Source organism: Rhopilema esculentum, chromosome 8 (assembly GCF_057945365.1).
Source record: "Rhopilema esculentum isolate cy_ngs chromosome 8, ASM5794536v1, whole genome shotgun sequence".
NCBI lineage: Eukaryota > Metazoa > Cnidaria > Scyphozoa > Rhizostomeae > Rhizostomatidae > Rhopilema > Rhopilema esculentum.
Genome location: NC_142822.1, coordinates 4,486,776 through 4,514,643, shown reverse-complemented (window position 1 = coordinate 4,514,643; position 27,868 = coordinate 4,486,776). Strand labels below are relative to the sequence as shown.

Genomic DNA, 27,868 nt, shown 5'->3' with positions numbered 1-27,868 from the left:
TGCTGGCTTTGTTCGCAGGGGTCTCGTCTTTTACTTTTGCTCCAGGGCCTTCACAAACTCTTGGTGGACCTGTCAATTATCAACCATACTGCATACCTCAGTTATCAATGCCCTGCTTAACCAATTTTTTTCGTGTGTATGGTAAATCCTTTAATAGGCCCCTCTCATATTAGCCCCATTTAATAAACCCCCTCCCTTGAAGTAAACATTGTTAATAAGCCCTATTCTTGAAGAAGTCCACACTCTATCTTGCCGGCATCTGCCCCAGACAGAGGCGTCGCCAATGAGTGGGTACAGGAGCGCTGTACCCTCCAACACTTTGTCCGTCGGCACATAAAGGGTTTTTGCCGGGCAAAAGAAATTTTTTTTCTCACACTTGAAATTTTTTGCAACAATTGTAACATATTAACATTTCTGTGAACTCGCAAAGTATGGCACTAAAGTATGAATTTTGAAGTAGAAATGCAAAAAAGCAGCACATAAAGCTACTTCTCTTTTGACCACACCCTTAAAGTGTGAGGCACTATTTATGTCGGCAAAGATCATTTCAGCACCCCGCAGAAAGAATCTTTTTGGCTTCACTCCTGGCCCCAGGGGGCTAATTCGAAAAATTACGGTATCAACTTATAAAAATAGGACGGAAGAATATTTTAGTCATCTTAGAGTAAAAACGTCGGAAAATTTCCAAGGTAAGCAGAAAATTTTAACAACTTTCCACCATAGTAATCTGCCACTAAACAGGAGCATAGTGTTGTGCTATGATAACATGGAGTACTATGATGCACGTGAACAGGCGGGAAAGTGAAAACATGGATGATAACGCAACCCCCACATCTAGTAGCTCTGTATTCCAGTTGAAAGTTTCGCCTGCACTTTTAGAGCTCAAGGATAAATACAGAGATATCGATACGTATGGTTTTAGTCCTTTTTCTGTAAAAGTATACAATAAGAGTTTCATTGTGTATTTGAATTTGTTTTAACTGGCTGGCATATCACCAAAACAACGTCAGCAACCAGCCAAAGTAAACATTTTTAGTGGAAAATATTCGCAAGAAAACTTGATTCGACTCTTTTACTGAAGTGAAGAATATAGGTAAGGTTTGCGCTGGATGGAAACTTTGTTGCCTTTTAGGTTTTGCATTAGGAGACAATCTTCTGACTGAGCTTGAACTCGAGGAGCTTCATTAAAGAGCTATGACAATATGCGTTATACCAAAGCTTTAAAGAAGGTTCTGTTGTGCCAAATGGCCCACTTGCATCTAGTTATGCAATGAAATTAGTCAGCGTTTAGTTCTGTGTTGAGGGGGGAGGGGTTGTTATTAATGCTAGGGGGTTACCAAGCATGTTGAAGGGTTTGGTCCTTGTCACATTTTGCTCCTTGCTTATACAAAATGTTATTCTATTCCAGTGGCATAGCGTGACTTTTTCAACTGGGTATTCTCTGTTAAACAAAAGGGTGGGGCAGGGTGTGGCTTGATGGGGCTTGATGGAAATAGGAGGGATAATAGGAAGATTGAAAGGACTAGCTATTGACAATTTATCTAATTTTCTTTCTGGTTCGGTTGGCAAGTACTGCACTGTCAGGGCATTACTATGATGAAAACGATACTTTGCTAAAGAACCCAACGCAAATATACTTCTCAAACTCATTCATTGCATCAAAATACCACTAACCATTTTATCAAAAGTAATTCAAATCAAAACGTACATTGAAAGTCAGTAAAATTTTGCTAGTCGAAATATGTCCCAATAGTTGTTGATAAATCGTCTAACATTTGCACTGATGTAAAGAGGAAGTAACTGTAAACACCTACTCTTGATACCTTAATACAAAAGGGCTTTCGAAAATTATTCACATAGGGCATTACACGAGTTATAAATAGTTTGTGGTATGCAGTGGATGCAGTCTAGACTTTTTTTTCATGGCTTAATCGTGATATTTTCAATACAAGTTAATGATTGAAAGAATCGAAGGTAATGAGACGAGCTGCACAATAAAGCAAATAAATGGGCTCGAATAATGCAAACAAAATAGGCCAACAATATAGGTGAATGCACCAGGCAACTATAAGGATATTACCCAGGCCTATCTGCATTTACTTTAATTCTATCACATAATACAAACAGAAGCATCCCTGATTGACAAGCAATAACAAAATTGGCATTTCAAGAGGCACAGATCTGAGTCAGTGTAGCATTATGTATAAGCCTACCTTTCCTTTCCACTTTGCTGTTGGTAGGTTAAGATTAGGGGTCAAATGAGAGAATGATTATTAAACAGTAATACGGACATTGCAATAGCTTTTGAATGAAGTCATGTTTACCTTTTTCGATGAAGATCCAACACTCCAACCGCTCCGACGTCCATTAATTGTTTATATCGATCTCAAAATGAGACTATTTTGAACTAACTTTGATGCTGTACGCTGCAAATTTCTCAGCGTACAAGACCATTGTTTTAGCTGATTAACGGCAAATATTATTCATGGAAAGGAGCATTTCGATTGGTTAAAGTACCGTCTAGGGTATTCACTGCGTATTCATGACCGATCTCCATTCAACATGAAGTAGCTCAATCTTCAAAATTAGCTTCAAAGATCTCCCAGCTTCTCTATGCTTTGCAGCGTTATTGTTTCCATGAATTTGATGATATTTTGTACTTGTAAAAAATGTAGAATATCGAAGGTAACGAATTCAACCAGAATCAATAGCCCCAAAACATTTTTTAGTTATTACAATTATACGTTGTATTAATATTTTTTCTGAGAAATCTCAGGGTATTCACTGAATACCTTGAATACCCGGACGCTACGCCACTGTTCTATTCATACAGATTATTAGATGTATCTTGTAAGTTTTATTCTCTTTTAGTCTAAGTACACAGGAACACAACATGTCAACCCAGGCAACAAGAGATATGATTTGTAACTGTGTCAATAATCTGTTGACAGATCTTGCTTCAGGTTTGTTCAGTAGAGGAATGTTATTTGACCATTTTGTGCACTTAATTATTTTTTAGTTTAAAAAGTATTTTAAAAGAGTGTCATGTTCTGAACTTGTGCTATTTTAACATCTATAGTTGTGTTTTTTAATGATAATTGGGAAGAAGCTCAGTAACACTATCATATCTGACCAGGCAAGCCTTTTAAAAAGAATGTTATAAGACTGTTGTTTTTCTAGTTGGTGCCCAGCTGAAACGAGAGACAGGTGGGTCTCCTCAGTCTGAAGTTGCCTTGCAGTTTTTTCATCATTGTGTTGATGCTCAACCGTACTTGTATATCAGCACAGAAACAATACAGTGTGGTTTGGAGAAGATGCACTCTGAAGATGGAATAGAAGAAATACTTTATGATGTAGCAACAGGTAAGTTCAGAAATTTAAATTTATAAATTTTATAAAAGCAAAAACTATCACTGTCAGCATTTTTGAGCACTTTTTTATATAGAACTTTACCATAAAGTGAATAACCCAATTTACACTTCATGTTTCATCACTGAGTGAATTTTGAAAGAAAAATATCTATTATATTTCCTATAATTCCTATAATTTATGAGCTTTTGCTCTTAGCATAGAAAATATGATAAAATCAACATTTGTGTCAAAAGTATCTCACAAGATTGGTTTTGGCTCTATTATGCTGATACCTATACATTTCAACTTCAGTTTTATGGCGTTCTTAAATAATTGACTCAGCTTTTTGTAATTATTATTTGACATGTGGTATTCAACCATAAAGTACTTTTAGATTTTACAAGGTGGCTAATATCAAGACTTCTTAGAATCTTGTCATCAAAGCAGTGCACCCCACTACATGAAAAGTCTATTGATGTCATACACGCAATTTTTCAAGTAAGGGTTTAATTTTCTGTATTTAATTTACATCTTTTACATTGCAATGTCATATATGTTTGTCATTCTTAGAAGAAATGAAGAAGTTTCTTATCTAAAATAATTAAATAAATATACATTCATGTATGTGAATATTTAAGTACTTGGGAAAGGGCCACTGTTGTTGAGAAACACTGAATTATTACTGTGCCAAAATTTGCTTTGCTAAATCCAATATGAAAGATAAGTAACATAACACATAGTTTTCAATTGAATGAAATTATAGAAATAAGCAAAATGAAAATTCTAAGGTATCAATTTAGCCCATGCATTGTGTCTTAATGGAGCTGTATTGTTTTTGTATTTGTCTCTTCAGAAGGTAGGTTTTAGGTTTCTAAGGGGCTATGCTTATCAAGCAGTATCCTTGCTCTCCCTCTTGAATTGATCACACCTTGTTATTCCTATGTCTGCAATAACAGGTAGCTAATAACTCCATTTACTCTAAATGAAAGTATGGTCATATCAGTGACTTGATTCAAAGGCCCTTGGATCTGTACTTCACAACCCTAACCTTGAAGCCATCCTCCCACCTTGTAGCCAGACTTTGTACTTCAATGCAAGTTTATTGCTATACATTTTTATTTTCTACAAAGTTAAATTTTTAAGCCTATCAATTAAGCTACACAAAACCATTCAGCCTGCAATTCTGCTAAAGAGTGTTAGGTTGTTTTTAAGAATAGGTAGCTTTTAACAAGAAATCTTATTTATTGTTTTTTTCAAATCAGCTTTACATGGGAAGAGACATTGTACTGTATAGACGTCTGGTTTCTGAGCTGATCAGTTTGACTGTTGGTGAGTGACATCATTTGACCATATGCCTATATTCAAAATTTGTTTCTTCCTGGTTAAAATGGGTATAGCAATTCTAGCCATTTTTTTACTAACATTAACTTGATCTAGCTAGATCAGAAGTCATCAAGATTTGACATAGTCACTATGTTGTTACTGATTGCAAAATTGAAAAAATTTCATTGTATTTGAAACAGAAAAGTTATGCAAAGTTCTTGACTGTCAAAAAGGCACATTTACATTTACTATAACTGTTGAGGTAACAGTGTATTTTGGTATATCCTGCGAGTATTTTGGTATTTTAGGTTGTTGCTTGAAGGTTTTTTATTCATTTCCATTTTCTGTTTTCTTTTTTAAATTTAGATTTGACTGTTCTGATGGAGAATGTTTTTCTAAATGGAAACAGTGAACTACAGGGCAACACTTTTGGTCTTGAGAGGTTTCAGAAAGTTCAAAGTTTACCGGAAAACCAGGTACTTAAAATTGCTTTTTTATTAGAAAAGCAATCAAAATTCATAAAAAAGGCTGTGATTTTTTCTGTTAATATTTTGCTTTTATTCATTCGCCACCAGAAAGAAGTGATAAGTCAATAGACCAGGGCAACAAGAAAAGGTAAAGTGCATTTCAATATTGATCGGTCAAAATTTGAAGAACCAAAACTTGGAAAGGGTGAAGGTATAGAATATTTCCCCTGGGAAACGGACTTCATCAGACCAAATATAACAGGCTGGTAAAAGAATTCAAAACAATTGATGATGGTGTTGGATGGCGGGTTTTGGAATGGTGGGAATGCATCACAGCAGAGAAGGTGACGGATAATGGAAGTAGGAGTGAAGGGTTGAGGCAGATGTGGGGGGTGTGGTTGGTGGTGCTGAAATAAAAGTGCTTCAATGTTGTAAAATTATTGGTGCATGTCGTTATTGAAAATGATGGTAAGAAAGAACGTCCAGTTTAATATTTCTCAAACAAATAGAGTTGAAAAAGAAGGCTGAAAATTTGACACCGAAAGACAAAAAATGTTCGTTTTCTCCCTTGGACTCTTCAACTAGGTAAGAGGTTAACAGTCGCTGAGTGGTAAAAACAGGATAACCAACCAAACGCATCTTGCGTCCTCTCACGTTACTTTTGATCCAAACTTGGATATAAATTTTTAGCTTACTTTCGGTCATAAACCGACGTTTAAAGTCCGAAGAGTGTCGGACAAAAAAGTGCTTCAGTATGTTATGTTTCCGGTATTTCGTGCAATCTTCAAGTTTTTCGGTACCAAAAACATATTTGTGTTTCTTTCTTAATAGGAGTCGGACGAACACAATGAGGATACAATGTATGCCAAGCTGATCGAAATTGAAACCATTTCTGAATGTGATTTGCTCCTCTCTTGTTGCTTGTAAGTGTTTTTGGTTTTAAACGGTTACTTCAGACGTTTTCGCCATATCATTGCCAGGATAAGTTTTGTTTTCTGTAGTTTTCCTGTTTGTTTTATTTCAACCCTATTTCGTGGACCAGAAAAGCCCAGAAAGCACATCCGTTGTGACAGCCGTACGAAATCAAGTGAATTTCATTACAACTTTGTGTTGAAATCGCTAAATTTGAAAATAGTTTGAAAATCATTGTATACCTGATGCCTTTATTGCTCCATGACTTTTCGCAAGATGCCTTTATCGAAGTTGCCTTGCTTTACACAAACCAAAAAAAGTCTTCATTAAAATTATGGTATAAACAATTATATTTTTCCTGCTCATGATTGAAAGATGTTATCAAAGATTCATTCATTTTTGCCTTATGCCATGTTTTTTTGGTTATTACCTATCTGCAAAAACGAATTTATCCTTACAGTACTATTCTTGAGAAATCTGTGCATGGACTTTGTCTTTATTGTGGATCATTGTTAGAGAATCTTTGGAATGTTATAACTTTTCGTTTACGACTTGAACTGGATACACTTCCAAAGGTATGTTTTTCACTTGGGTACAGCATTTGAGCTGTTATAGGAATCTAGGCTCCAGATATCCGCTTTATTCAACTGTTTAAATAAGCCGCCAGCCACTGAATTTAGGCCCTAAGTAATTTTACTGTGCCTGCAAGTTTTATGTACGATAGATAAAGTGGTTCTCATAGTTCAAGCTGGTAATTTGTACGAGTTAGCATTATTTTATCACCGTAGCTTTTGATTGACACGTTTGACCAATTCGACCAATCATATCACTGTAAGCTAAATCAAGGTAGAGAATGAAACCCTTCAAATTTCAAATCTGTAGCGACCACGGCTATTACCGTCCCCATTGCTATTTAGGCTGCTTGTCTATAGACTTGGGGCTTTCTGTGGTCAAGAGTTTTTTTATTCACGATCTGCAGTATTGCAGTATAAATTTTCTTGCAAAGCCAGAACAAAATTTCTTGGCTGTTGCTAAAATGATCTAAACTGTAAGTAATTATGTTTCTACACGCAACAAGAAGGCTTCGTTTTTTGAAGTTACTCCAGACTTCATTGCAGCCTTAGTAGAGATCAGGTTAGAATTTACCAATATACTTCTAGTCTAAATACAGTTCTTAATTTTGTTTGTGCTGGCATTGAAGATTTGACATTTGAAAACATATAAGAGATTTCGCTGCAAAAATTGTTCTAAATTATTTCTACGCAGTGGCTTATCCCGCTCAAATGCCCTATAAAATCATCTGACAATCTGGGTGATAACTTTATTTCGTAAAAAAGTTATCATCGCGAGTCCTTGCATCATGAAGATTTCACGTCGACTAAATTTCTAGTCCTTATTCCGAACTTAAGGTCAAAAATTTGATGCAAAATGTTTAAATATATTTCAAAAATTAGTTCGCAAATTAAATGGAATCAAGCGATTCATTGCTTTGATAGGTAAGCGCAAGGATTTTTTATATTTTGTTTTGAACTTGAGCTTATGACGTCAGACTAGTGTGAATAAATGTAGTTGTACACGTTTATTTGTTTATGAATTATATCAATGTACTTCGATCACTTTTCAGACGGCAGTTTCACTTACTCGGGTGCTTTTGAAAACATGCGGAATACTAATGCCGTTTGCATTGGATAATATTCAATCTGCGATGCTGTGCTGCTTAGGAAATCTTGTAGATCAATCGAATATTGATGAAAGGTAATATTTTTTTTGAATAGTCAGTGTGCCGATGATCTTTTCTTGGCGAGAGGAAATCTTCACCTACACATTGTATGTTCTGCGTTTTTTAAAAGAGGTCCAGATAATACTTAACTCAGCTGAAAATTATCACTGATAACCGACAAATTAGACTAAATCTAATCAAATGTTAGATGTAAGAACAAATATGATTCCTCTCTGTAATCAGAGGTTTCGTAAAACACCACGTAGACATGATAAAGATGTTGTAACGCCTTTGTTTGGATGTGTTGCCGTGCGAATTTGCCATCTGTTTATCTGCAGTTTACCGTGTTGTTAAAATAGCAATTAAGATGTATTCTGTTGTGTTTTTGATGTATTTGATTTTTGTGACCATAGATGTGACATTTTAAGGAGAAGTTTCCGCAATTTCAAAGGAAACATTCAACATCAATACAGTGTAAATATTTGAGTACATTACAGAATTGAGGAAAATTGCGACCATATGGGATAGTGAAAAGGTTTTAAGAGTTTCTGGAGGAGGAGGGGGCGTGCACTCTGGACGACCACGGTCGGCGAGGAAATATGGAAAGGTCGGTCACGGTTCAAAATCATTGGGACAAAAATAACTTTTACAACATAACAGCTCTTTTAAACATAACAATCTCAAGTATTCAGAAATTGTTAGAATTCTTTTATGATATCACAACAGACCCGCTCAATAAGCAAACATAAGACTCGCACAACCTAACCCTTCGTTTAAATTATTTGTAATGATGTTAGCTGGTCTGCTGCCAAGTCTGCGGTGCTGGTCTACAACAGAGTGCTCGATGTCTTAAACAGGGGCGGTTGGGGGGGGGGCTGAGGCTGTTGCCCCCCACTTTTATGCGTAAGTGTGATATCAATGTTATGGATGGAATTAAAGATAAAATTTGCTGCCTACCATAGGGGTTTTGCCAACTCGCTTAGAATCCCCCCCTCCCACCAACTCAAAAATGTGCTCCGGCTTTCCTGGCTTTTCTGTTCAGACCAAACGGTTCTAAATTGCTTCTTCGAGTTCAATTTAACCACCGGATATTGCTATTGAACCCCAGATCAACAGTTCAAAAGTCTGGTAGTTTCTTATGCCCTTTCATGCTTGCCACTGCAATTTTTTTGTCCACATAGATTGTATCAAGTTTTAATTTCCGTTGTACGGTGTTGCGTTTTTGACCCCTTGCTGTAAACAATGTTAACTGTAGTTAACTAATTTGGTTTTGGAATATTCTCGAGACGTTTATTGTGGAATCCTTTATGCTTTTCTTGCTTAAGGGAAGGAGACGAACAAAAACTGTTCGAGAAAGAACTCAGAATCACATTTGACTGCATTTTTAATAAGCGAAGTAATTCCTCGACATATTCATTGCCGGAGTCAAAAGCGTTTGTTTGGAAGATTGGGAGTTGGATTGCGGACAAACCCATGAAAAGCCACTTACAGGTATATGAATTTTGCATTTAATATGATCGAGGATGGTGTATATTGATGACAACTTTTTGTATCTATCTTTTTTTTATTTAACGAGGACAACTATTTAACAATCTGTTATATTGTCGCTTTGGTGTTTAGAGCAAGGCGGTTCTATGCTGCAGCTCTGAATTTCTTGCGCAACACCCACAATCAAGCAACTGTAATTTTTTATCAAATCAATTGTAAAAAGTTCCAAAGTTTTAAGTTGTTTCGAATTGAAGGCCCTTTTCCACGAAATGCTACCCTTTTTAGGCCGTTTTAAAACGAAATAGATAAAATTTTGAACCCCTGAAATAGTGTTCTCGTCTACATCGTTACTGCATGCTTTGACACAAATTTCAAAAACCGCTGTCAGATTGGTTTTTTGCACAATTATTAGGTTAAACAGTCTGCCACTTCATCGCAAACAATTTATAGACTGGAGTTGTGATTGTAATGATTAATATGCGCAAATTTGTATTTGAAATATTGTTTATTTTCCTAGGATCTCATTTGTTTCGTTGGAAGAAAAATTATAGCAACAATGTGTAATAAAGATTCGACAGGAGTCTCTAGAAATGTTTTGAAGGATTTGGCGAGGTCTCTAATCGAAAAGCTTGGAGCCAGCGATAGTCCAGAGGTGTTGTATGCTTTTTTAGTCTTGATGTAAAGCATATAACTTAACATGATATGATAAATATATTTCATTTGATGTGATGCTGATCCGATATGATGTGATTTGATATATAATTCACTGTAATTTAGCAAAGTATATGCACTTCTAAACTTAATCAAATCGAGTAGATACACAAGATTTTAAATACCTTATAATCGTTTATATTATGCCAATGCCATGCAGGTTTCTTGTATATAAACAGAATGTTGCAAAATATATATGCTCCTAAACTCCAATTATAGGTATTTGCATCATTCATAACTGAAATAGCAAAGGTATTTGAAGCTAATGTCAACAAATCACCTCTAAAAAGAACGGTATGTACACGCATCTTTTGAGTTTCATTTTATCAACCTTTTTTAGAAGACTGTATACATTTTTTGCAGCTTTCAGTATAATATGACTAGCACTCATTAAGAAATATAATCAGCTTTTTCTAGTATATTACTTTGAATTTGAATATTATTGTTAAATACTTTTGATCAAGTTTGAGCTCTTGCTCTCAATTCATTTTTGGAAAGCAGAATACAACTTAATGCTAGTTTAAGAACACGATAAACTGCGGAACGATTCTTGCATTTCTCTAGCTTCAATATTCTTATGAAATGTGTTCTTACAAAAGTATTTATTAAAAGTATATATAGTATTGACATAGTATTTATTTTAGGCTGCTGTCATGGAGTCCAGTGATCGTCTTCATTTGAAAAGGTGGGGCTTTTTTTGCATTAGTTTGTATTAAAGCACATCTCGATCTTAATATGCTTTAGCTAGCATTCACAAGATTATTTTATCATATCAGCATACGGTTAATTTTTTTGTATTTTCCTTTCAACCGATCGTAAATTACTGCGATCTATGAGTTTTTTCTAATCGAACTGCAGACCCCAAAAAATACCTCATTACCCTTTTCCAGCAGCGCTCGTGTTGCCTCTTCAATCGGTGAAATGCTTCTCAAGAAGATCTCTGTGCTGGGTGCTGAATTAACTGGTTTTGATAGGGGCGTACAGGTAATTATATATTCTTCCTTGTCTTTAGTGTTCATATTAATCATCTTTGTATACGTATCAGGAGATACCTCTTTACAGATCATTTAGGCTAAATCCCGGTGTTAACCAAAAATACACAGAAGTCCGCATCCATGGATTTGTAGAACTCTTAGTTCCTGCGCCGGCCTTTTTCATAAATTTACTGCAATTTGGGTCTCTGTTCTGAACTTTATCAACCGAATCAGAATCTGGCCATGTTTAAAAACTTTTCCTTTTTTAACGGTATTTCTTGGTCTTCGTCTTTCAGGTCAGGTATTTCTAAAATAAATTATTCTAAAAATTGTAATGACGTCAAACCCCAGAACGATATTCTTCTGATAATGTTTGCTGATGTGCCCGCCATTTCAAGTGCAATATTTCCAGTTCATGTGCAGTTTGACCCTATATGATATCAGATAAAATGTAAAAAATATTCTCGAGGGTTGCTTGGTATTTAAATTCGGCGTGATTAAACTAATAAAAAAAATTACGAGATCGCCAAGAAGTCCTAAAATCTCCTAAATATTTCGAAAATTTCAAAGATTTCAGAAAAACCTGAACTTTTTTTGGACCTATCTAGGCAAGCTCTCCAATGCTTAATTTCATCATAATTGCCCTTTCTTCATTAAAGTACAAGTCACAATGTGTCCCTTCTCATTGCCATTTTTCAGTAGTGTCCCTCACTTTAAATATGCCCCTTTTCTGTTCTAAAATGGAACAAGTTATGTGACTATGGGACATTTCATGGGGAATCATCAAATAGTTTACCATTATGATATTATTAAGATTCGAACAATGGTAAAGCTGTAAAGATTTTCAGATCTATCACTCAATTTCCAAACCGAAGACACAGTCATTGCACAAACGGGCAAAATTTGCATAAAAACATGAATTCCCTTAAAATCGTAGCAGTATACTGCACTTGTGTATTTTATTTAATAAATTATCTTGTATTCGTTGCCAATTAAAGTAATATTTGAAACATAAATTGATATGTATTAATATTTAAAAATATTAAATTGGCCCCCTTAAATTGTAAGTAGGAAATTTTTTAATTTAATACAAAGCAAGCTTGGCTTGATGGCGGTTTACTTCAATTTATTTGATCGTGGGAAGCATGGCAGGATGGCCGAGCGGTCTAAGGCGCTGGTTTAAGGCACCAGTCACTTCGGTGGCGTGGGTTCGAATCCCACTCCTGTCAACCTTTTTCTTCGATCTTTTAAATTTTTATTGGCACTCAACACCTAATTTATTTATTGAAATTGGTGAAAAGGAAGAGATACATCTGAATTATAATAAAAGATAACAAATCTTGGTCCTTCAAAATTAAACTTAAATTATTAAACAACATTTTGAACAAATATGTTTAAAAGACTCTGCACAAGAAACTTTAAGAAACTTTTCAGTGATTATTTATAAAAAGCATTTTTTGCGCTACAGTTAGAAGTGTAAGAAAATGTAAGAAAATTCTATGACAGATAGTTTCTTTTGCTGGTGTTATTAGAAATCACTGCCTGCATTATACACATCGAAAGTACTAAAATGATGTTTCTTGTCTAAAGAAGTAAAACCCAAAAATATTTTAAGAACAGATGAAGAAACAGTCCAGCCTCAAAGTCTGGAAAAAATAAAGGACAGCCAACCTGAGCTTCAATTTACTGGTTCTTATGTAACAGCATTTGTTTATGGGATAGATACTGTTTCTGATAGTGAGGGCAAACTTCGAAATCTCATTGTCCGGTTCATAGTTTCCGGGTATTTTAAAGCTTTGTTGTATGGAAAATGTAATTTTATTGTTTTACTTGAATCTGCGTATAGATCCAAATGCTTTTTGTAGTATTAGTATTCTGATTGTAGTACTTTTTTATAACAGAATTCTTGCGAATTGATTATGTACCTGAGAGGCATCAAGGCATGCGTAGAAATAAGCTGTAATGCAAATTCCTATGGTCAATGCCAAAAAGGTAAGCGTTTTAATTGATTTTGTTTAAAGTCATATTGAGTATCAGGGCTAACTGAAGTATGTGGTCCAGTTTTATGTAAAATATCTGTTTTCCAAACAGTTTTACCAGCTTTGCAGATAGAATCAGGCTGCGATACATGAAAACTGCTCATATGATAAATCGTATAATTTCTTTTATAAAGTCTCCTTTTCTAATTTAGATCGCTGAGAGGTCCTTGAGTATGTTGTTCCTTTAATTGAAAGAGGAAAATTTCCATAGAACTTTCAGTTACGTTTACCACAAAATTTATTTTTGGCTAAAGCTAACTGAGATGATTATTTGAATAGCTAAATATAAAAACCTTGGACAAAATTTTTTTCTTATAAACCAACATAAGAACAATTTATTGCTTCAGCTTTAGCTGCAAAAGTCTATCATTTATCCATCTAAAAAGAGATTCAATATAGTTATGCTATAGTTCAAGCTTTAGTTATGCCATCGAAAATATTCTCAGACCGCATATATTGATGTCCTCTTTGTCTCCCATGAATTGTATCTCCATTAAGGTTGTTCTGATGTACTCTTCCAGACTTCCAGAAATTTTACTAATTACGATTTTAAAGCTCCCTGACTTTGCCTACGCACAATAGATGAAAAATGGTTATCGATTCAAGTTTTTGTCCTCTTAATTATGCAAACATTTTTAAATGCCTTATTCTATGCATCTTAATTTATGCAATAATATTTAGCCAATCATATGAATTAACATAGCGCCCTCGCTCATACATCATGCACTCATATATCATGCCTACAATCATTTCCAAAAGTACTTGGAACACCCAGCTATTTGCGTTGTGTTTTAATATTTTTAAATTCTTTTCCCGGATGCTCCTATTTCCGCTCCCACTCAATATCATTGGTGTCGCAGAAATTATCGGGAACCCCTTAACAATTTTGATAATGATTTAGAAAAATATCATAGAAGTCGCAGAAAAAGCATTTTCTCTAATCACCTACGTCGTTTTGTAGTGAACCAACATTGTTCAAAGGGGGAAGGGGAACGGCTGAATTTGCCCTTGGAAACTGACTTTAGTGTACGAAGACTTTTGGCAAGCACTGTAGCTTGGCTAACTTTGTTTAGGTCATCAAGCACAGTAACTTCTAAGCTTTATTGATATTCAAAGATTTTTTTTGTTTTTCTTGCAATACTTGATGATTTTTTTCCTAATCACAATTGTAGAGTTTACTATCAGTTGCACAAATAAGATTCAGAAATTTCTCTTTGTATCTTACAGACTTTCTTTCATGTTTGGAAGATATTTCGAATGGAATTTGTGCGCTAGTATATGATAAACAAATACTCAATTACGAAGTTCAACAGAAATCGCATCTTTTAATTCTGTCAATTCAAATCTTGGATCACGCTGTAGCAATGTTCAATTCCAATTCAGTCAAGATGGCAGCTCCTCTTTACAATTTTCTTGCTGAAGTGGTCTATTTGCCGTGGACCGAGAGCATTGATCCGCCATGGTTTGACTGGAAGCCAGAAGTTCACAAAGAAAATGAAATTAAGACTGTTCGAGAAAATTTGGCTCCTTGCTTAGCAACAAGTTTCATTACAACTGCTCTAAGCGTGATTCTTAAGTTGCCAATATCCGATCATATGCTATGGAAAGTACATATATTTAGGACAGCCTTGGTGAGTATGGCTTCAGTTTCATTCGGTGACAATCAGAAATGAAGAAAAAAGCCATTAGTCTTCAGAAAGTTTTGAGATGACGTGTAAACCATGCTAGAAAACTGTTCTTCAAACGCCATTCTTGCAGTATAAAACAAAGAAAAAAGGTTTTTCTGTGAAATGCCTACAATTGCTTATGAATATACAGCGTTTTAACTTATAGTTCGGATAATTTTCGAATCGTCGGACAAGCTAGGTCATCATATTATTTAGATATATGAAATTTGTATAGGTTTATGAAATAAAAGAAGATGTTTTATGTAAGAGGACAGAGTCTTTAACTATCTGAGGGATTTATAGGCCCCAACGGGTCAATAAAGTGCACCAATCAGCCTTTCAAGCTATTTTTAATGCCAACCTTGGATTTCCAATTTACCTTTCGTTTTCCTGTGCCACTTTGAAATTAGAAGTTAACAAGGGTCGAATGCGGAGCTGATTGATTGCAGGTACAATAGCCTGGAATATAAGATCTACTTGTCCACTTAGAGTGTACTAGTCCCAAGAAAAAATTTTTATATTTACTTAGAATGTACTAGTCCCAAGAGAATATCTTGATGTACTCCGCTTGACTCGCAGGTACACCCAGATGCTCAAGTTCAAAAAACTGCCATCAGATGCCTACCAGCTTTGCTTGCCATTGGCGGCGAATCGTCATATTGCCTGCTAACGGAAGAAGTGAGTTCTCTGATAAGATCCGCAAGAACCACTGTACGAAGCGAGCTGGCTAAAATATGCGGAGATGTCGTCTGTGCGTTAGCCAAATGTTGTCGCATTGAGTTTGCGGTTGTTGTGCAAGATGAAGGAGAAATGTCACTTGACGCTGATCAATTCAAAAGTTTTCAGCTAATTTGTCAAACCTGCAAAGAAGGTATTGCTGCTCCTGCATTTGATATCTTCCAAAATAAAAGTTGGACTGTTTTACTAAGGGCTGTAGAGATTAATTTCTAGAAATATCCAAATTTTGCAGTCTAACATTTTTGTTTCCGACCTTTGTTCTTTGAGACCTTTGTTCTGTAAAGGTTTTTTTTGTGATGAGAGTTTTTGTTATAAAATAAAAGATATTTGCCTGGCCAGGTAAAAGCAAAGAAGTAATATTTTGAAGAGACATTTTATACTTACCCAAAGTTGCTAGTTTTTCAGCAAAGTAAATTTTACGTTTTACACCAATACATATCATGCTAATTTTCTACAAGAAAATTGCGGATTCAAGGATATATTACTGAAGTAAATGGTTATAGTGTGAAGTGCTCCTGTGCTGCAAATTTCAAAATTTGATTAGGCCAATGTTAGTAGAATGTTTTTAAAGCAAGATCTATAAGGAACTTATGGTGTCAAATGGCTTTTTAGCTGTATAAGGCTTATTGCTATTCAATGTTTTTCTGCTAAACATGTTGACAAAATAGTTTCCACACATTAGGCATTGAGTCAAAAGAGCACCCTGACATCTCCTTGCTGAGGTCGTTTTTCCAGTTGCTGAAGCCGGATTCGCCAAGAGACGTTAAATTGCCATTTGTAGAGAATCTGAGACACTTTATGGTACACCTGGCGCACGAAAAAGAGAGTTCTATGGTAACCACCTTTTTGTGGACCCCAATTTTGAATTTCATGGAAGATGACGATGTTATTGTTAGGATTGCATTCAGGTGAGCTATTGTATTGCGTTGTATGTGTCATGAGTTTCAAGCCCAATTTTGAATGATAGCTTCCCCAATTTATTTAAGTTCTAACTGGAAAAATTATTCAAATGTTTTGCCTTTAAAACACAAATGTATACGTTCTTTATTGTGTTTTCCATAGTCAAGTGGTCAGTGTGTTTCTGATGCGAAAAGACTTGGTACACATCCAGCAACTTCTTTTCGTCAAATTGAAGAGTTCATTTCGCAAAGCATCGAGAACAGGGGATGCAAAGATGCTCGAAACAATCGTCATGACGCTTGGCAGTGTAGGCCAGGCAGCGCAAGGTATACTTTGGCACTTTAGTAAAGTTATTCCCGACTCCCGAGCTTGTGAAAATCTACTTATCTACGGGCTCAGCTGAATATAATTTTGAAATTTTGAAAAAAACGTGTAGCCCTTACTTTGAGCACCAAAAATATGCTTATTGCTCAAATTTCTTGTCTTTAAAATAAAATGAGTATCAAGCCAGTCTCCAGTCGTCGAGTAAGGGGTGATTGCCCAGAGTTGTTCCTCCCTAAATCCGCTTCTCGTAATATTTCGCTATTTCTCTCTATTTCTCCACCGTGTAACGTTTCTTTTTTGTCTTGCCTTTCCGCACACTTTGTACGGAGTCTCTAATGATTAATAGAAGCATATGTTGCGACTGTTTGTATTTCAGGCGACTTGCTGCTGATCGTTGTGATTAGTCTTCTGGATTGTCTGACAACCCAGCACCAATCTATTGGACCAGCTGCTTATGATCAGGTAGTTAACCACGTGATTCATTTCTATGTTTTGTCGGCATGTAAAGCGTGGCTGATCCCTTCTGGTTCTCTTTCTGCGTGTAACTAAATGAGAAGCCTTATTAAGAACATTACACTTTTTATCACCCTCATTCAATTATGAATCCACCGAAATGCTTGCAAAAGAAGAGAATTTCTTTTTTGCCTTCGTCATTCCATTATCAACATCGCTTCTAGCCGCCACACAGTATTCTAGACGAACCTTATCCAAGCTTGCAATGAACGAAAATAATTTGCGTGGATATCTTGAAACATTGCGGTGATTGGAGTTTAAAATCATGTGAAGTAATAAGTTAGAGTTGCGAAAATGCAATATGAATATGAATTTTAATATTTCTTTGTTCTATCGTATGTTCCTTACCTAGTTAATTTTTCCTGTATACCGTTTTGTCTAAACTTATATTTGATACAATTTGTTTTTATAATTCATCAGGATATCCGCATGAAATTTGAAGGAATATTTTCATATTTTCGCAAAAACATTGGAATGGCAATAGAGTGTATATTTTTTGCTGCGATGTGTTTTTAATCCCATTGGCTAAACGACAGAACTGTCACAGGAATCCAAACCGTTGTGATTTGATATTGTTTTCCCTTTTTCCTTGTTCAGTAAAATACTTCAATGTGTCTTTGTTATGTTACGATTTTTATTTAGAGTTATAAATATATCTAAGTTGATAGCGTACAGCGTTTGCTAATAGCAGTTCATCTGTGACATTTCTTCAACAGATCCACGTTGTTGCAAGTCATCATCAGTTGAAATGCAGTGAAATTCTTTTCAAGTACCGATCACAAGTGTGTGAGTTTCTAATCAGCCAGTTCAGGGAAGCAATAGAGAGCGGAAAAGACAGTGCCTGCTTGGAAGAGCTTATTGCTGAGACTGCCAGCGTGTTTGACATCAAAGATTCAAAGACGTTTTTACAGGTAAGATCATGTTCTTTTCCTTGCTACTTTGAAGAAGTTGTTCCAGGTTTGTCTACAGCAGCGTCGTTATCATTACTCAAAGCCGTTTCTTAAGATACTTGCTTGAAAGGAAGGTCACGTGTAAAATACCTCGACTCATAGCTAAGTTTAGATAGAAGCACAAATGTCTAATTGATAAGACCTGATGATAGTTATTGAACGAAAAGTTATGTTAAGAGTGCAAAAGAGAAGTATTTCTGCCTATAAGCGCCATGTTTTTAGTACACAGTTTCTTAATGAAATAAATAGTTCTCAATTCCGTATATGCAGAGCTTCACACGTTGCTAAAAGATACCTTGGTGAAAAGGTGACCTCTGCCAATAATTCTTAGTTTTCATATGAATAGGTTTTGTACAGAGCTCTCACTTTAAACTCGGCTTGATAGCAACGTAAATACATTTTGCTATTTTCAAGACAGTGGGCGCTCACCTTTTCATGCCATATTTCTCCATTTATGTGAGAATATGAGACAGATGGTACTAAGGCCGGTGGGTATGTATAAAATATTATAGATGCAGAGTTGAGAAAAGAAGCCACATGCTGACCTGTGTTTTTCACTCGAGGCAAGATTTATTCACCGATGCATTCCACAAAACCTGTGTGATGACTGGTTATCAATTAAACTGGTCATTAGGGTCAAAAGACCATTAAAATCTGTATGGCCTTGAAATTATGTACTAATGTGAAGCGTCGGTGGTGTAGCGGTTAGCATGGTTGCCTTCCAAGCAATCGATCCGGGTTCGACTCCCGGCTGACGCATTTTTTGGGGGGCTTCTTGGAGGGGATGCTCCTCCGCAGTGACAGAGGTCGTGAAAGTAATGCGCTATATTAAGATTGCTTGCCCTTCAAAAAACTTTTGTTCATGAATGCATTTCTTATGAGGAACCAACTCTAGATATATCTCACATTTCCCAGAAGCCGAAGTTTGAAGTATATCATTTCTTGCCTTTAATCTACATAAATTCATTGCCTGGAATTTTATTCGTATGTTATTTAAATGTGCGAAAACAGAAATGTTTTCATGCCTCCTTTTTTCATTTTCTCCTTTTCACCCGTGTCATCGGGAAATATAAAAGTTGTTTTCCTTGACATGTTGTCAAATTTCAATCTAAATCCAGCCTGGTTTCAATACTGATGCATTTCGGGTTTAAGAGCAAAATGTTTACGAGCCATGACTGTATGATGCCAAAATCTGAACAAGTAGCTACAAAATTTACCACTGAGTAGCTACAAGAATCTTGTTAGCCTGACTGGCTTTTTAGAGTTATGTGTGACAAGCATCGAGCTGTGAGGATATATGGGTTTGTAAACTATTGAATTCATCCTACGGAATGTGCACGCACTATACACGAAACAGTCTATCTTCTTCCCAAATACCATAGATAAGAGAAAAATGAGCTTCTAGCTATTTAATTATCATATCTCACGTTTTTGTATTTCTTAAAAGAAGGTCAGTAGCATATCAAACTGCGTAGTGGTGCCGATTTGTATGCGTTTATCGCAATTTGCGCAATAAAATTTTTGGAAGGCTATTTTGGCAAGTGTGTGAGAAGGAAGGAGCCGCAGGATAGGCTGTCCGCCGGATTCTATGAATCTTGCAATGAGTATAAATATGAAGATAAAGTTCAGGAGCAAAGCAAAACGGCGACGAGAATCCAATGTAATAAGATAGATTTCAAATTAAATTGAATAAAATGCATATTATTTGATTTATTCATTTAATTTGTTTGAAAATCTTTTTAGGATTGTCATTGGATTCTCGTCGCCGTCCAGGGTGCATTCCATGTAGTTTACGCCGGAGATCTCTGGCGTGGACTTAGCTTTTTCCTCGGCGTAGCGGCGTGAAATTTGCTATTTGCGAGCCTTGGCGCATTGGTGTACGTGATAAATTTTCGCGATCGGCGTAGCAAGAACGGTACTTGTACAGAATACGTGAGCAGCCTGATTATATTGATATGGACAGTAAAAGCAATGCAAACTATAGATTAATCGAAAGCTTGTATGTTTTACACTTGGCGTAGCAACTAGAATAGGTTGAAATTTCTCTGGCGTGGGTCTAACATGGAATGCACCCTGGGTCGCTGTTTTGCTTTGTTCCGGATCTTTATTTTGGCAAGTGCTTCGTGTCAGATGCCTTCCTTACCTACTCATAGAGATATCACCAGTGTCGGAAAATCAAGCTTTCATCTTGGGGGGGGGGGGGCTCAGGCACCGCCGATTGCGGGCCCTTGCCTGGCTAATATTCTTAACTATATAATACAAAATTTCAGCAATTTATAGACTCCATACTCTTATAAATTTTATCTGGTAGCAAATGCTGGGCTCTTGCCAAAAATATAAAACAATTTTGCAGAAGGCAAAAAGTGCGTCAGCCGGGAGTCGAACCCGGATCGATTGCTTGGAAGGCAACCATGCTAACCGCTACACCACCGACGCGATGATTCACTGTAACAATGAACGCGAGCAATTCGCGGGTTTTGCAAAGATTCCCTCGGGGCTTTTGGAATAAATCTCCATGATCGTATTACAAATAAAGACCGATATATAACTTTTGTTTGGAGGGGGCAACCCTCATAAAATGTGTAACACAGCTATATTTTACAAAATAAAAGTATTTTTGTTATGCTAGTTGAAAAGTTTTTTTTGGGGGGGGGGGGGGGAATCCCTCCAGCCCCCTGGTATCTCGGCTCGGTCCTTGTAGTTGACGTATGTGAAGTTATAACTCACATAAATTGCAAAAAATGTTCAAGTCTACATAAATTGTATAAGCCGGTATAAGCTCGATATGAATTAAGGTGGCAGTCTACCTTGAAAGCAGCAATATGGAAAACTGGCCAAAACTTGATAATGGCTTGAGCTTGAAGCTTGAAACTTTCAGGTTATAAACAATGTAAGATTTAAAAAGCAAAAATAGATGTCTGGAAGGGTGTGGCAATGACGTTGCCATAGAAACATAAAAACAAAGGCCGAACTTCTGCAAATTGTGGAAATGATATCTCATGAATGCTAAAGGCTATGGTGAAAATTTTTTAGCAACAAGTTTCTACTTACATAATCTATGCAATGAACACACAGTTTTATGATACCAAGTCAGCTAGATATTTTATTGTGAAAAGTTGAGTTTTCTAAAATATTTTGTGAAATATTTCTTCTATCAAAAATCTATGTATTTATTGCATAGAGTATTAAAAGATACATATTATTTGAAAATTTCATCTTCATATCTTATACAGAGCCAAAGATATCTTAATCACAAGCTTAATAGATGTCCGTATTTGAGATTTGAGAAAAGTGCATTTGAAGTTTTGAGATGTACTGAATAACTAATTTTTCTTATCTTTTGCAACTTGACTGAATTTTGGTTGTGTATCACACATAATGTACCCATAGATACAACCAAAAATGTTAAAAGAAGTCAATTATAATGTTTAGAGGCATCATAAAGGTAACTGGGGGCTCAAACTGGTTGAAATATCCATGTTCATTACTCGACAGGTCCGTCGACTTTCTAGGTCTCTTTTTCTTTCCTTCCTTATTTCCTCTTTTCCTTTTTAGACTTGCATCAACTACCTTTTTAGAAATGTTTTCAGGCTCTGCAGAAAGACCAAAAGCCCTTGATAAATAGCTATTCCTAGCTACATCAAGTCTTCGCTTCTTTATTGCTTGTAATTTTTGTCTCCGATCTTTGTATTTCTGTGATGTTTTTAAGGTGGCAGCTTGTAATTTTTGTCTCCGATCTTTGTATTTCTGTGAAACCTTCCTTGCAGCATCTTTCAGCCTTCTATTGTCAACAGTTTTCAAATAATTTAAAGTTTGTTTGGCCACATTTAAGTTGTAATGCCTTCAAAACATCTGCAATTGATGATGGCCCAATATTGAAATTTCCAACAGAATGGCAAACAGCGATTGTAACTTTTCGTTTTCCACTAAATCACTGATCTCTAACCACTAAACCTGACAGGTTTTTGGACATCATGCCCATACCATACCATGCAAGGACTCATTCCAGTGGATGGTTTATCAAATTCAATCATTGTATGCTCTTCTCTTTCAATGATCTCTATAAGCCTAGCAGCTGCTTCATTCATAATGTTTTCACATACATTTACTGCCACTTCCTCAAGATTTTTTAAATGTTTGCTGTAAGGTGACTTTGAGACAGTGTTTGGAAGACTCATAAGCCAAAAGATCTCTCCAACCTAGCACATTCAGTTTCTAGTAAAGCAACAACTGATCTACAGTTTATTTCATATGTGGTCTGTCCCCCTTTCTTGTCTGCCCTCTTAGATCCACTGAGCTTTTCACTGGTCTCAAGTGGTGAACTTGTATGACAATGGCTACATACAAGATAATATTTCTCTGCAAGGCCAAACTTATTGCTAAACTAGGGGCCAAACTAAGCAGCAGGCTTAACTGTGCCTTTGGATTCCTACATGTACGACAAACAGCAATTTTTTTGATTGCATTCATCAAAAGTTTCTTATCTATAAGGCTGTAGCCATCGTCAGCACTGCCAATATTGCCAGCAGCAGCATCCTTCGTTTCTTTTATCCGGAAATTGATCTTTTTATGGGACTAAGGTTTTCTGAACCAAAGAAAGAGTTCATGAGTTTATAAAGTGAAGCACTGTGTTCCTCTAATTCTTTGCTTTGATCCGTTGTTGCTTGTGAAGACGAGGTAGGCAGTACATCTTCATCACCTTTTCGCTTTGGCCTAAGTAATCCAAATCCTTGTCATTGCTTCGAATACATAGTTTTTTCTACTTCCAGCATATCTTTTTCTTTTCTTCGCTTTACCGACCTAAATTTTCGATTAAAAACTCTCTTTTCATGGCGTTTATTGTCGGATAAGTTCGCTTCATAAACAGAAGGACTCTTCGAACAACTTTCGTCGGCCAGGCCAAACAGACACTATGCTTCATTCGTTCCCTGTGCTTTTTAAAGTGGTATAAATGCATTTTGGGATAGGGTAGAAGACCATAGATTACGTAATATATTTTTTTTTCAAAAACGGGTCCCATGGGTGTCAACAGACCCCCTAGCAACCGATAGAAACTTGGTTGCTAAGGAAGATGATCAACCCAGGGGATAAATAAATCAAATTTTCGCAAAAACTACAACAGTTACGGGAAAACTTCCTTCAAAATCAAATTTTGCAGTAATTTTCCTGATCATATCCAAGGAAAAAGGAATTTTGACAAAATTTTCATAACTGACCATTTTCATGGTAGACTGCTACCTTAAAAGATTCTATCTTTTCACAAGAATGAATTGCTGGAAAGACTGTATACCCCAAAAGAACATTACCAGCATCGAAACACGTTTTCGACACTGCTGAAACTGGACAACTGCACCTTAAAATTTCACGCTAATATTATGAATATGTAAAAATTTTCTTCGAAAAAAACATACACTCTTGGTTTTTGCGACGGCATTTTGTTTTGAAAGGCCACTGTATTAAGTTCCTTCTAGTGAATTATGTTCCGATATGAAACATCACACTTAACACGGTGTTCAGATAAACGAGGTTCGGATAACCGAGGGTGCACTATACTTTATTTTGCATGTATTCGCTGGATATTTCACTAGGTAATGCGTGTAGTTCAGGGACATAGGCATAAAACATATTGAGGGACGGGGGTCCGGTTGAGCATTTACATGTGATCTTAAAAATCGATTAAGGAAAACTGCAAAGCCCGAAATCAACAAGCATTTTGAATGTATTGAAGCAAATGGATTTAGTAGTGATGCCCCCTGCCATGTTCTCGTTAAGCTCTTGTGCCGTATACCCCACTCTGACGTTTTAATCCCATGCTGCAAAGTTTCGACGTTGCCATTGCTTAATCTAGAAATATTATTGAATATTTCCTTAATATGGTGCATTTCAATCTTTCGTTTCAGGAACAACAAAGCATTTTACTGCCAAGGGTAATGCGATCCCCGGGCAAATCTTCGTCGACAATTCTTCGTGTTATTGCAAAACAGCTTGAAATAAATAGAAGAGAGATGTTATTTTTCAACTTTCGTTTCATATTCTCATTCCTCGTCAGAAGCTGTTCTGGTATTGAACTCAAGAAGACCTTAGATTATCTAGAGGTACGAAATTATCATAGAACGATATTATGCATTTTAACCGCAAACGTCTTCTAGGGGTATGTAAAAGCTTGCAAATTCTTAATGATTCATCCTCTCTTCAAGAAGAACTGGGACCAAAAGATTTCAAGCCATCACTCTTGACCTATGGCCTGGCAATTCCTGTTGGGAGCAATATTGCCAGATTTCCCATTCTTTGGAAACTGCGCGATTATACTTTTTTATCAGTCTTTGTTAAGTATAATACACCTCTCGCAACATCCGGTGATATTTTCCCTATATCATTGACATTATATATCGTAAAAAACATGTGTGGCATATGAATATAAGTGAAGATTACGTTGACATTAGAAGGATCACGAAGAATAGTGCGAGCTCAAGCCATGAAATCATTAAATCATATCGTTAGCATCAAAAAAATCGTCGCAAAAAGATTAAAAATCAAAGCACAATCAGACTATCGTTTTATTTGGTTACTTTCTGGTATCCTTTTTCTGTTTATGTTATTAGAAGACACCTGAAAGATACCTGAATATTGTCATTGTCATTCCATCTTATCAATTGTTCCTAGTTTATCTATAAGACAGAACTTCTCAAGGTCGTCATTTATTTGACCATCACGTAAGCCCAGTTAGCATGCATGCCTATCTGACTACAAATCTCAAGTCATCTCTAAAATTATCTATTTTTAAGATGGAGAGCGATTGACTTATAATCGCAAAGCATGCCGGTTGCCCAAGATCCTTTTATGCGTTTATCAGGCAACTTCTGTTACAAAAAAGCAAGGACTCTGTCTTTTTAGACTGAAACCGATGTCCAGTTGAGCAGCTTGCTTCTCTCAGAATGTCAGCATGTTTTCAACCAGTTGCTGTTGTATCTAAGCGTGAACAAAGAGCAGGTTTTCACTGGCCTAACCATCCTGGCACATAATGATGCAAACTATAGCGGACCAAAGGAGATCAAAAGCGATCAAGAAATGGTTTGTATTATCAATGAACTAAAAGATTATAAAGCTACCGCGCAAATTCACCAGTCCCCAAATTACAAGCCCCATAGTTAGAAATTCACCAGACGGGCAATCTTCTCGCCAAAGAAGGATTTTAGTAGTGGGCAGTGTCCTACAATGCCTGCCAAAAGTCTTGGAACACTGACGTCAATTTCCAAGGTCAAAATCAATCATCCCCCTCTCCCCTACAGAACAATGTTGGTTTACTATCAAACGGGTTAGGATTTTAGGAAGCACTTTCTTTTGCGCTTCTTCTACAATATTTCTCTAAATTATCAACATTGTTTTAGGGGGAAGGGGCGGAAGTAGTAATTTTTTTTCATGAAAGGAATGAAAGATATCAAATGCAGCGTAAATTGCTGGGTGTTCCAAGTACTTTTGGCAGGCTTTGTAGCTATTATACTGTTGTGAAGCTTCGCAGTAACCATGCTATTCTATGCAGTGTCACTCTTCGCTCTTCACCTTATATAAAGGGGGTATTTGTCCGCCGCATCCAATGCTCTCCTCGGGCTACGTACATGGCCATGAATCTGCTAAAGAGAGAAGAAATAATTGAATAATGCAATTTACTAATAAATGGCCCTAGTCTTGCTTAAATAAATGTTTTGTATCAGAGCTGAAAATTTCAAAAACAAGATAGTGTTGGCCTTTATTTTCTGTCTATGTGTTACAAGTGAGTGATATCATTATCATAAAACATATTTATTATTTATAAATCTAATTCTTTTATTTCCACTTTAGGCAATATTTCTGAAACCACGGCTTCTCGGAGTCCTAGCGTTCTTCAACTCTGTCCTCATTTATGGAGATGCGGAGGAGAAGCGACTTGCATTGCAAAGTCTTGTATCACTTATGCAAGTAATGGGACCAGAACACGTGACCGTTGTTCGACTTAAGATTATGGCAATATTGCGACTGGGGATGAAAATTGAAGGAGACAGCATGGCGGAGCTTTGCTGTTCTGGGTGGGACTATTTTGTCCATAATGTTGATTTAAAGACGCTAGGACCTCTTCTCGGACAAATAGTGGTCACTCTGTTTCCTCTACTGGATAAATTTTCTGACAAAGTTGCATCTATTTTCAAGTACCTGATCATCGAAAACAAGTACGTTACATTTAAATTTATCTTATTTTCTTATCTTATTGGAGTAATTTTCAAGAGTTGTGCCAATAGAAAGAGAGCAAGCAACCCTGGCCATTGAATATGCTTTTTTACTAACCAAGTCAGTCCTTTATAAAAGTGACAAGAAATTGGGTTACTTCTACGTTGGGATTATATGCTACAAAAGGGATATGGTTGCGAAAATTTCCCTTAGGATAGACCCCTCCACCTCCCATTCCCCCCCTCCGGCGATTTTTGGAGCCTCATTGTTGCAAGGGCTCTGTAAATTGGTCTACAGCAAGTAATAGTGTGGGACACGGGTGGTTCAAAAGTTGATGTTACAGTATGCATCCAAAGGGTACTTTTATGAGGCTACAACTTGCGAAACGAACACAAACTTCGAAAGAGAAAAGTTTCATGTATTTTCTCTGTTCTTGGTTGATTTCGTCTAATTTCAGATTCCTTATTTTTTTTCACCGCCACATACCTAGTTATTGTCTCTGTGTGCAAAAATCATTTGCCCCAATTGCTTTTCAAGGGGCGTGATGAAAGAATTCTTCAAAGACATTTACTACCTACCAAACAACCCTGTCTTGAACGAAGTGAATGACGTCATTAATTCTTGCAATGCGATTGTCAGATCAAAGCGAGACTACTTTAGGGACCAGTTGGCCTTGACAACAGAGGGTGTGAAGCACGAGAATGCAGATGTTAAAAAGTACGCCCTGAAGCGCCTGGCTGAACTTCTGTCAAAGCATCAGGTTCATTGGTATTTTATTCAAAAGTTGTGTAAAAGAAGATAATTTCTTACTTGCCTCTTATCTGCATGCTAGGTTTTTATCAAACATCCTCTAAAATATGACAGCGAGTTAATTTGGGACTAGTTTCTCAAGCATTAGGCAGTTTTACGTTCATTTCGTTATCGCAGCAAAAGTTTTTCGATATGAAAACTTATTTGTATTTGTTCTATATCTGTATCTCATATTATGCTGCCTCTATTAATTTATGAAAACATAGTTTGATTTACTTATCCGTCTGCCCGAGCTGTCTGCCGTCCTAATGCACCTGCCATGGCGCCTGTTAATCGACGAACAAGAGTCATTCTGCGACACTCAGTCGTTTTCTCATCCGTAACCATGCAATCAGGCTTTTTAAAGAACGTAGAGCAAATGATTCCTTATAGTAATTATATTAAATTATTTTCTTTCTTTTCCAGGCGTTCTTACTTGACTTCATTTTGTCGTCTGAGAGTGTACATCCAGCTGTTATCAATCTGTTTAGTGTGGTAAAAATTTTCTCCATTTTTTACAGAATCAGTCTTGCTATTACTTTTCCAGTGCTCTTGGTAATTGCAGGTTCCATTAATTTGAGTAGATACCAGTACTAGTTTAATATTGGCATTTAAATTATTAAAGCAGCATAAAGCGTTACCAGAAGCTTTGCTGCTCTCCCAGCAAGGCTAACCTATTTATTATGTTTGTTCACTAAAGAATAGACACCTTACTAATTACTTCTATCCAAAAAAATTAAAGACTTGTCAAATAGATATGTGAAATAGTGACAAAATGTGCCAATAATACATTCTATTGG

At 36.3% G+C, this 27,868-nt stretch overlaps 1 protein-coding gene and 3 non-coding genes across 6 annotated transcripts in view; 3 read left to right on the top strand and 1 right to left on the bottom strand.

The window, feature by feature from the left end:
- Positions 1 to 27,868, top strand: part of LOC135694920 (serine/threonine-protein kinase atr) — a 62,659-nt gene that overhangs the window by 8,772 nt on the left and 26,019 nt on the right. The window contains exons 1-26 of one of the 3 annotated variants that reach the window (XM_065213804.2): positions 753 to 910; positions 2,872 to 2,963; positions 3,181 to 3,363; positions 3,746 to 3,849; positions 4,614 to 4,680; positions 5,041 to 5,150; positions 5,973 to 6,064; positions 6,514 to 6,628; positions 7,678 to 7,808; positions 9,099 to 9,264; positions 9,779 to 9,913; positions 10,192 to 10,266; positions 10,617 to 10,657; positions 10,866 to 10,956; positions 12,848 to 12,938; positions 14,213 to 14,616; positions 15,232 to 15,523; positions 16,073 to 16,298; positions 16,453 to 16,616; positions 16,991 to 17,076; positions 17,844 to 18,038; positions 23,978 to 24,172; positions 24,972 to 25,148; positions 25,917 to 26,281; positions 26,817 to 27,039; positions 27,495 to 27,563. In XM_065213804.2, coding sequence (XP_065069876.2) covers positions 759 to 910; positions 2,872 to 2,963; positions 3,181 to 3,363; positions 3,746 to 3,849; positions 4,614 to 4,680; positions 5,041 to 5,150; positions 5,973 to 6,064; positions 6,514 to 6,628; positions 7,678 to 7,808; positions 9,099 to 9,264; positions 9,779 to 9,913; positions 10,192 to 10,266; positions 10,617 to 10,657; positions 10,866 to 10,956; positions 12,848 to 12,938; positions 14,213 to 14,616; positions 15,232 to 15,523; positions 16,073 to 16,298; positions 16,453 to 16,616; positions 16,991 to 17,076; positions 17,844 to 18,038; positions 23,978 to 24,172; positions 24,972 to 25,148; positions 25,917 to 26,281; positions 26,817 to 27,039; positions 27,495 to 27,563 — 4,041 coding nt within the window. In that variant the 5' untranslated portion in view covers positions 753 to 758. Of the gene's footprint in view, positions 1 to 752; positions 911 to 2,871; positions 2,964 to 3,180; positions 3,364 to 3,745; positions 3,850 to 4,613; positions 4,681 to 5,040; positions 5,151 to 5,972; positions 6,065 to 6,513; positions 6,629 to 7,677; positions 7,809 to 9,098; positions 9,265 to 9,778; positions 9,914 to 10,191; positions 10,267 to 10,616; positions 10,658 to 10,862; positions 10,957 to 12,847; positions 12,939 to 14,212; positions 14,617 to 15,231; positions 15,524 to 16,072; positions 16,299 to 16,452; positions 16,617 to 16,990; positions 17,077 to 17,843; positions 18,039 to 23,977; positions 24,173 to 24,971; positions 25,149 to 25,916; positions 26,282 to 26,816; positions 27,040 to 27,494; positions 27,564 to 27,868 lie in introns of those variants that run through there. The other 2 variants (XM_065213803.2, XM_065213805.2) reach the window with 2 other exon arrangements.
- Positions 12,094 to 12,175, top strand: Trnal-aag (transfer RNA leucine (anticodon AAG)). The gene has a single exon. It is a non-coding gene; the product is annotated as a tRNA-Leu (tRNA).
- On the top strand, positions 18,765 to 18,836 carry Trnag-ucc (transfer RNA glycine (anticodon UCC)). The gene has a single exon. It is a non-coding gene; the product is annotated as a tRNA-Gly (tRNA).
- Positions 20,442 to 20,513, bottom strand: Trnag-ucc (transfer RNA glycine (anticodon UCC)). The gene has a single exon. It is a non-coding gene; the product is annotated as a tRNA-Gly (tRNA).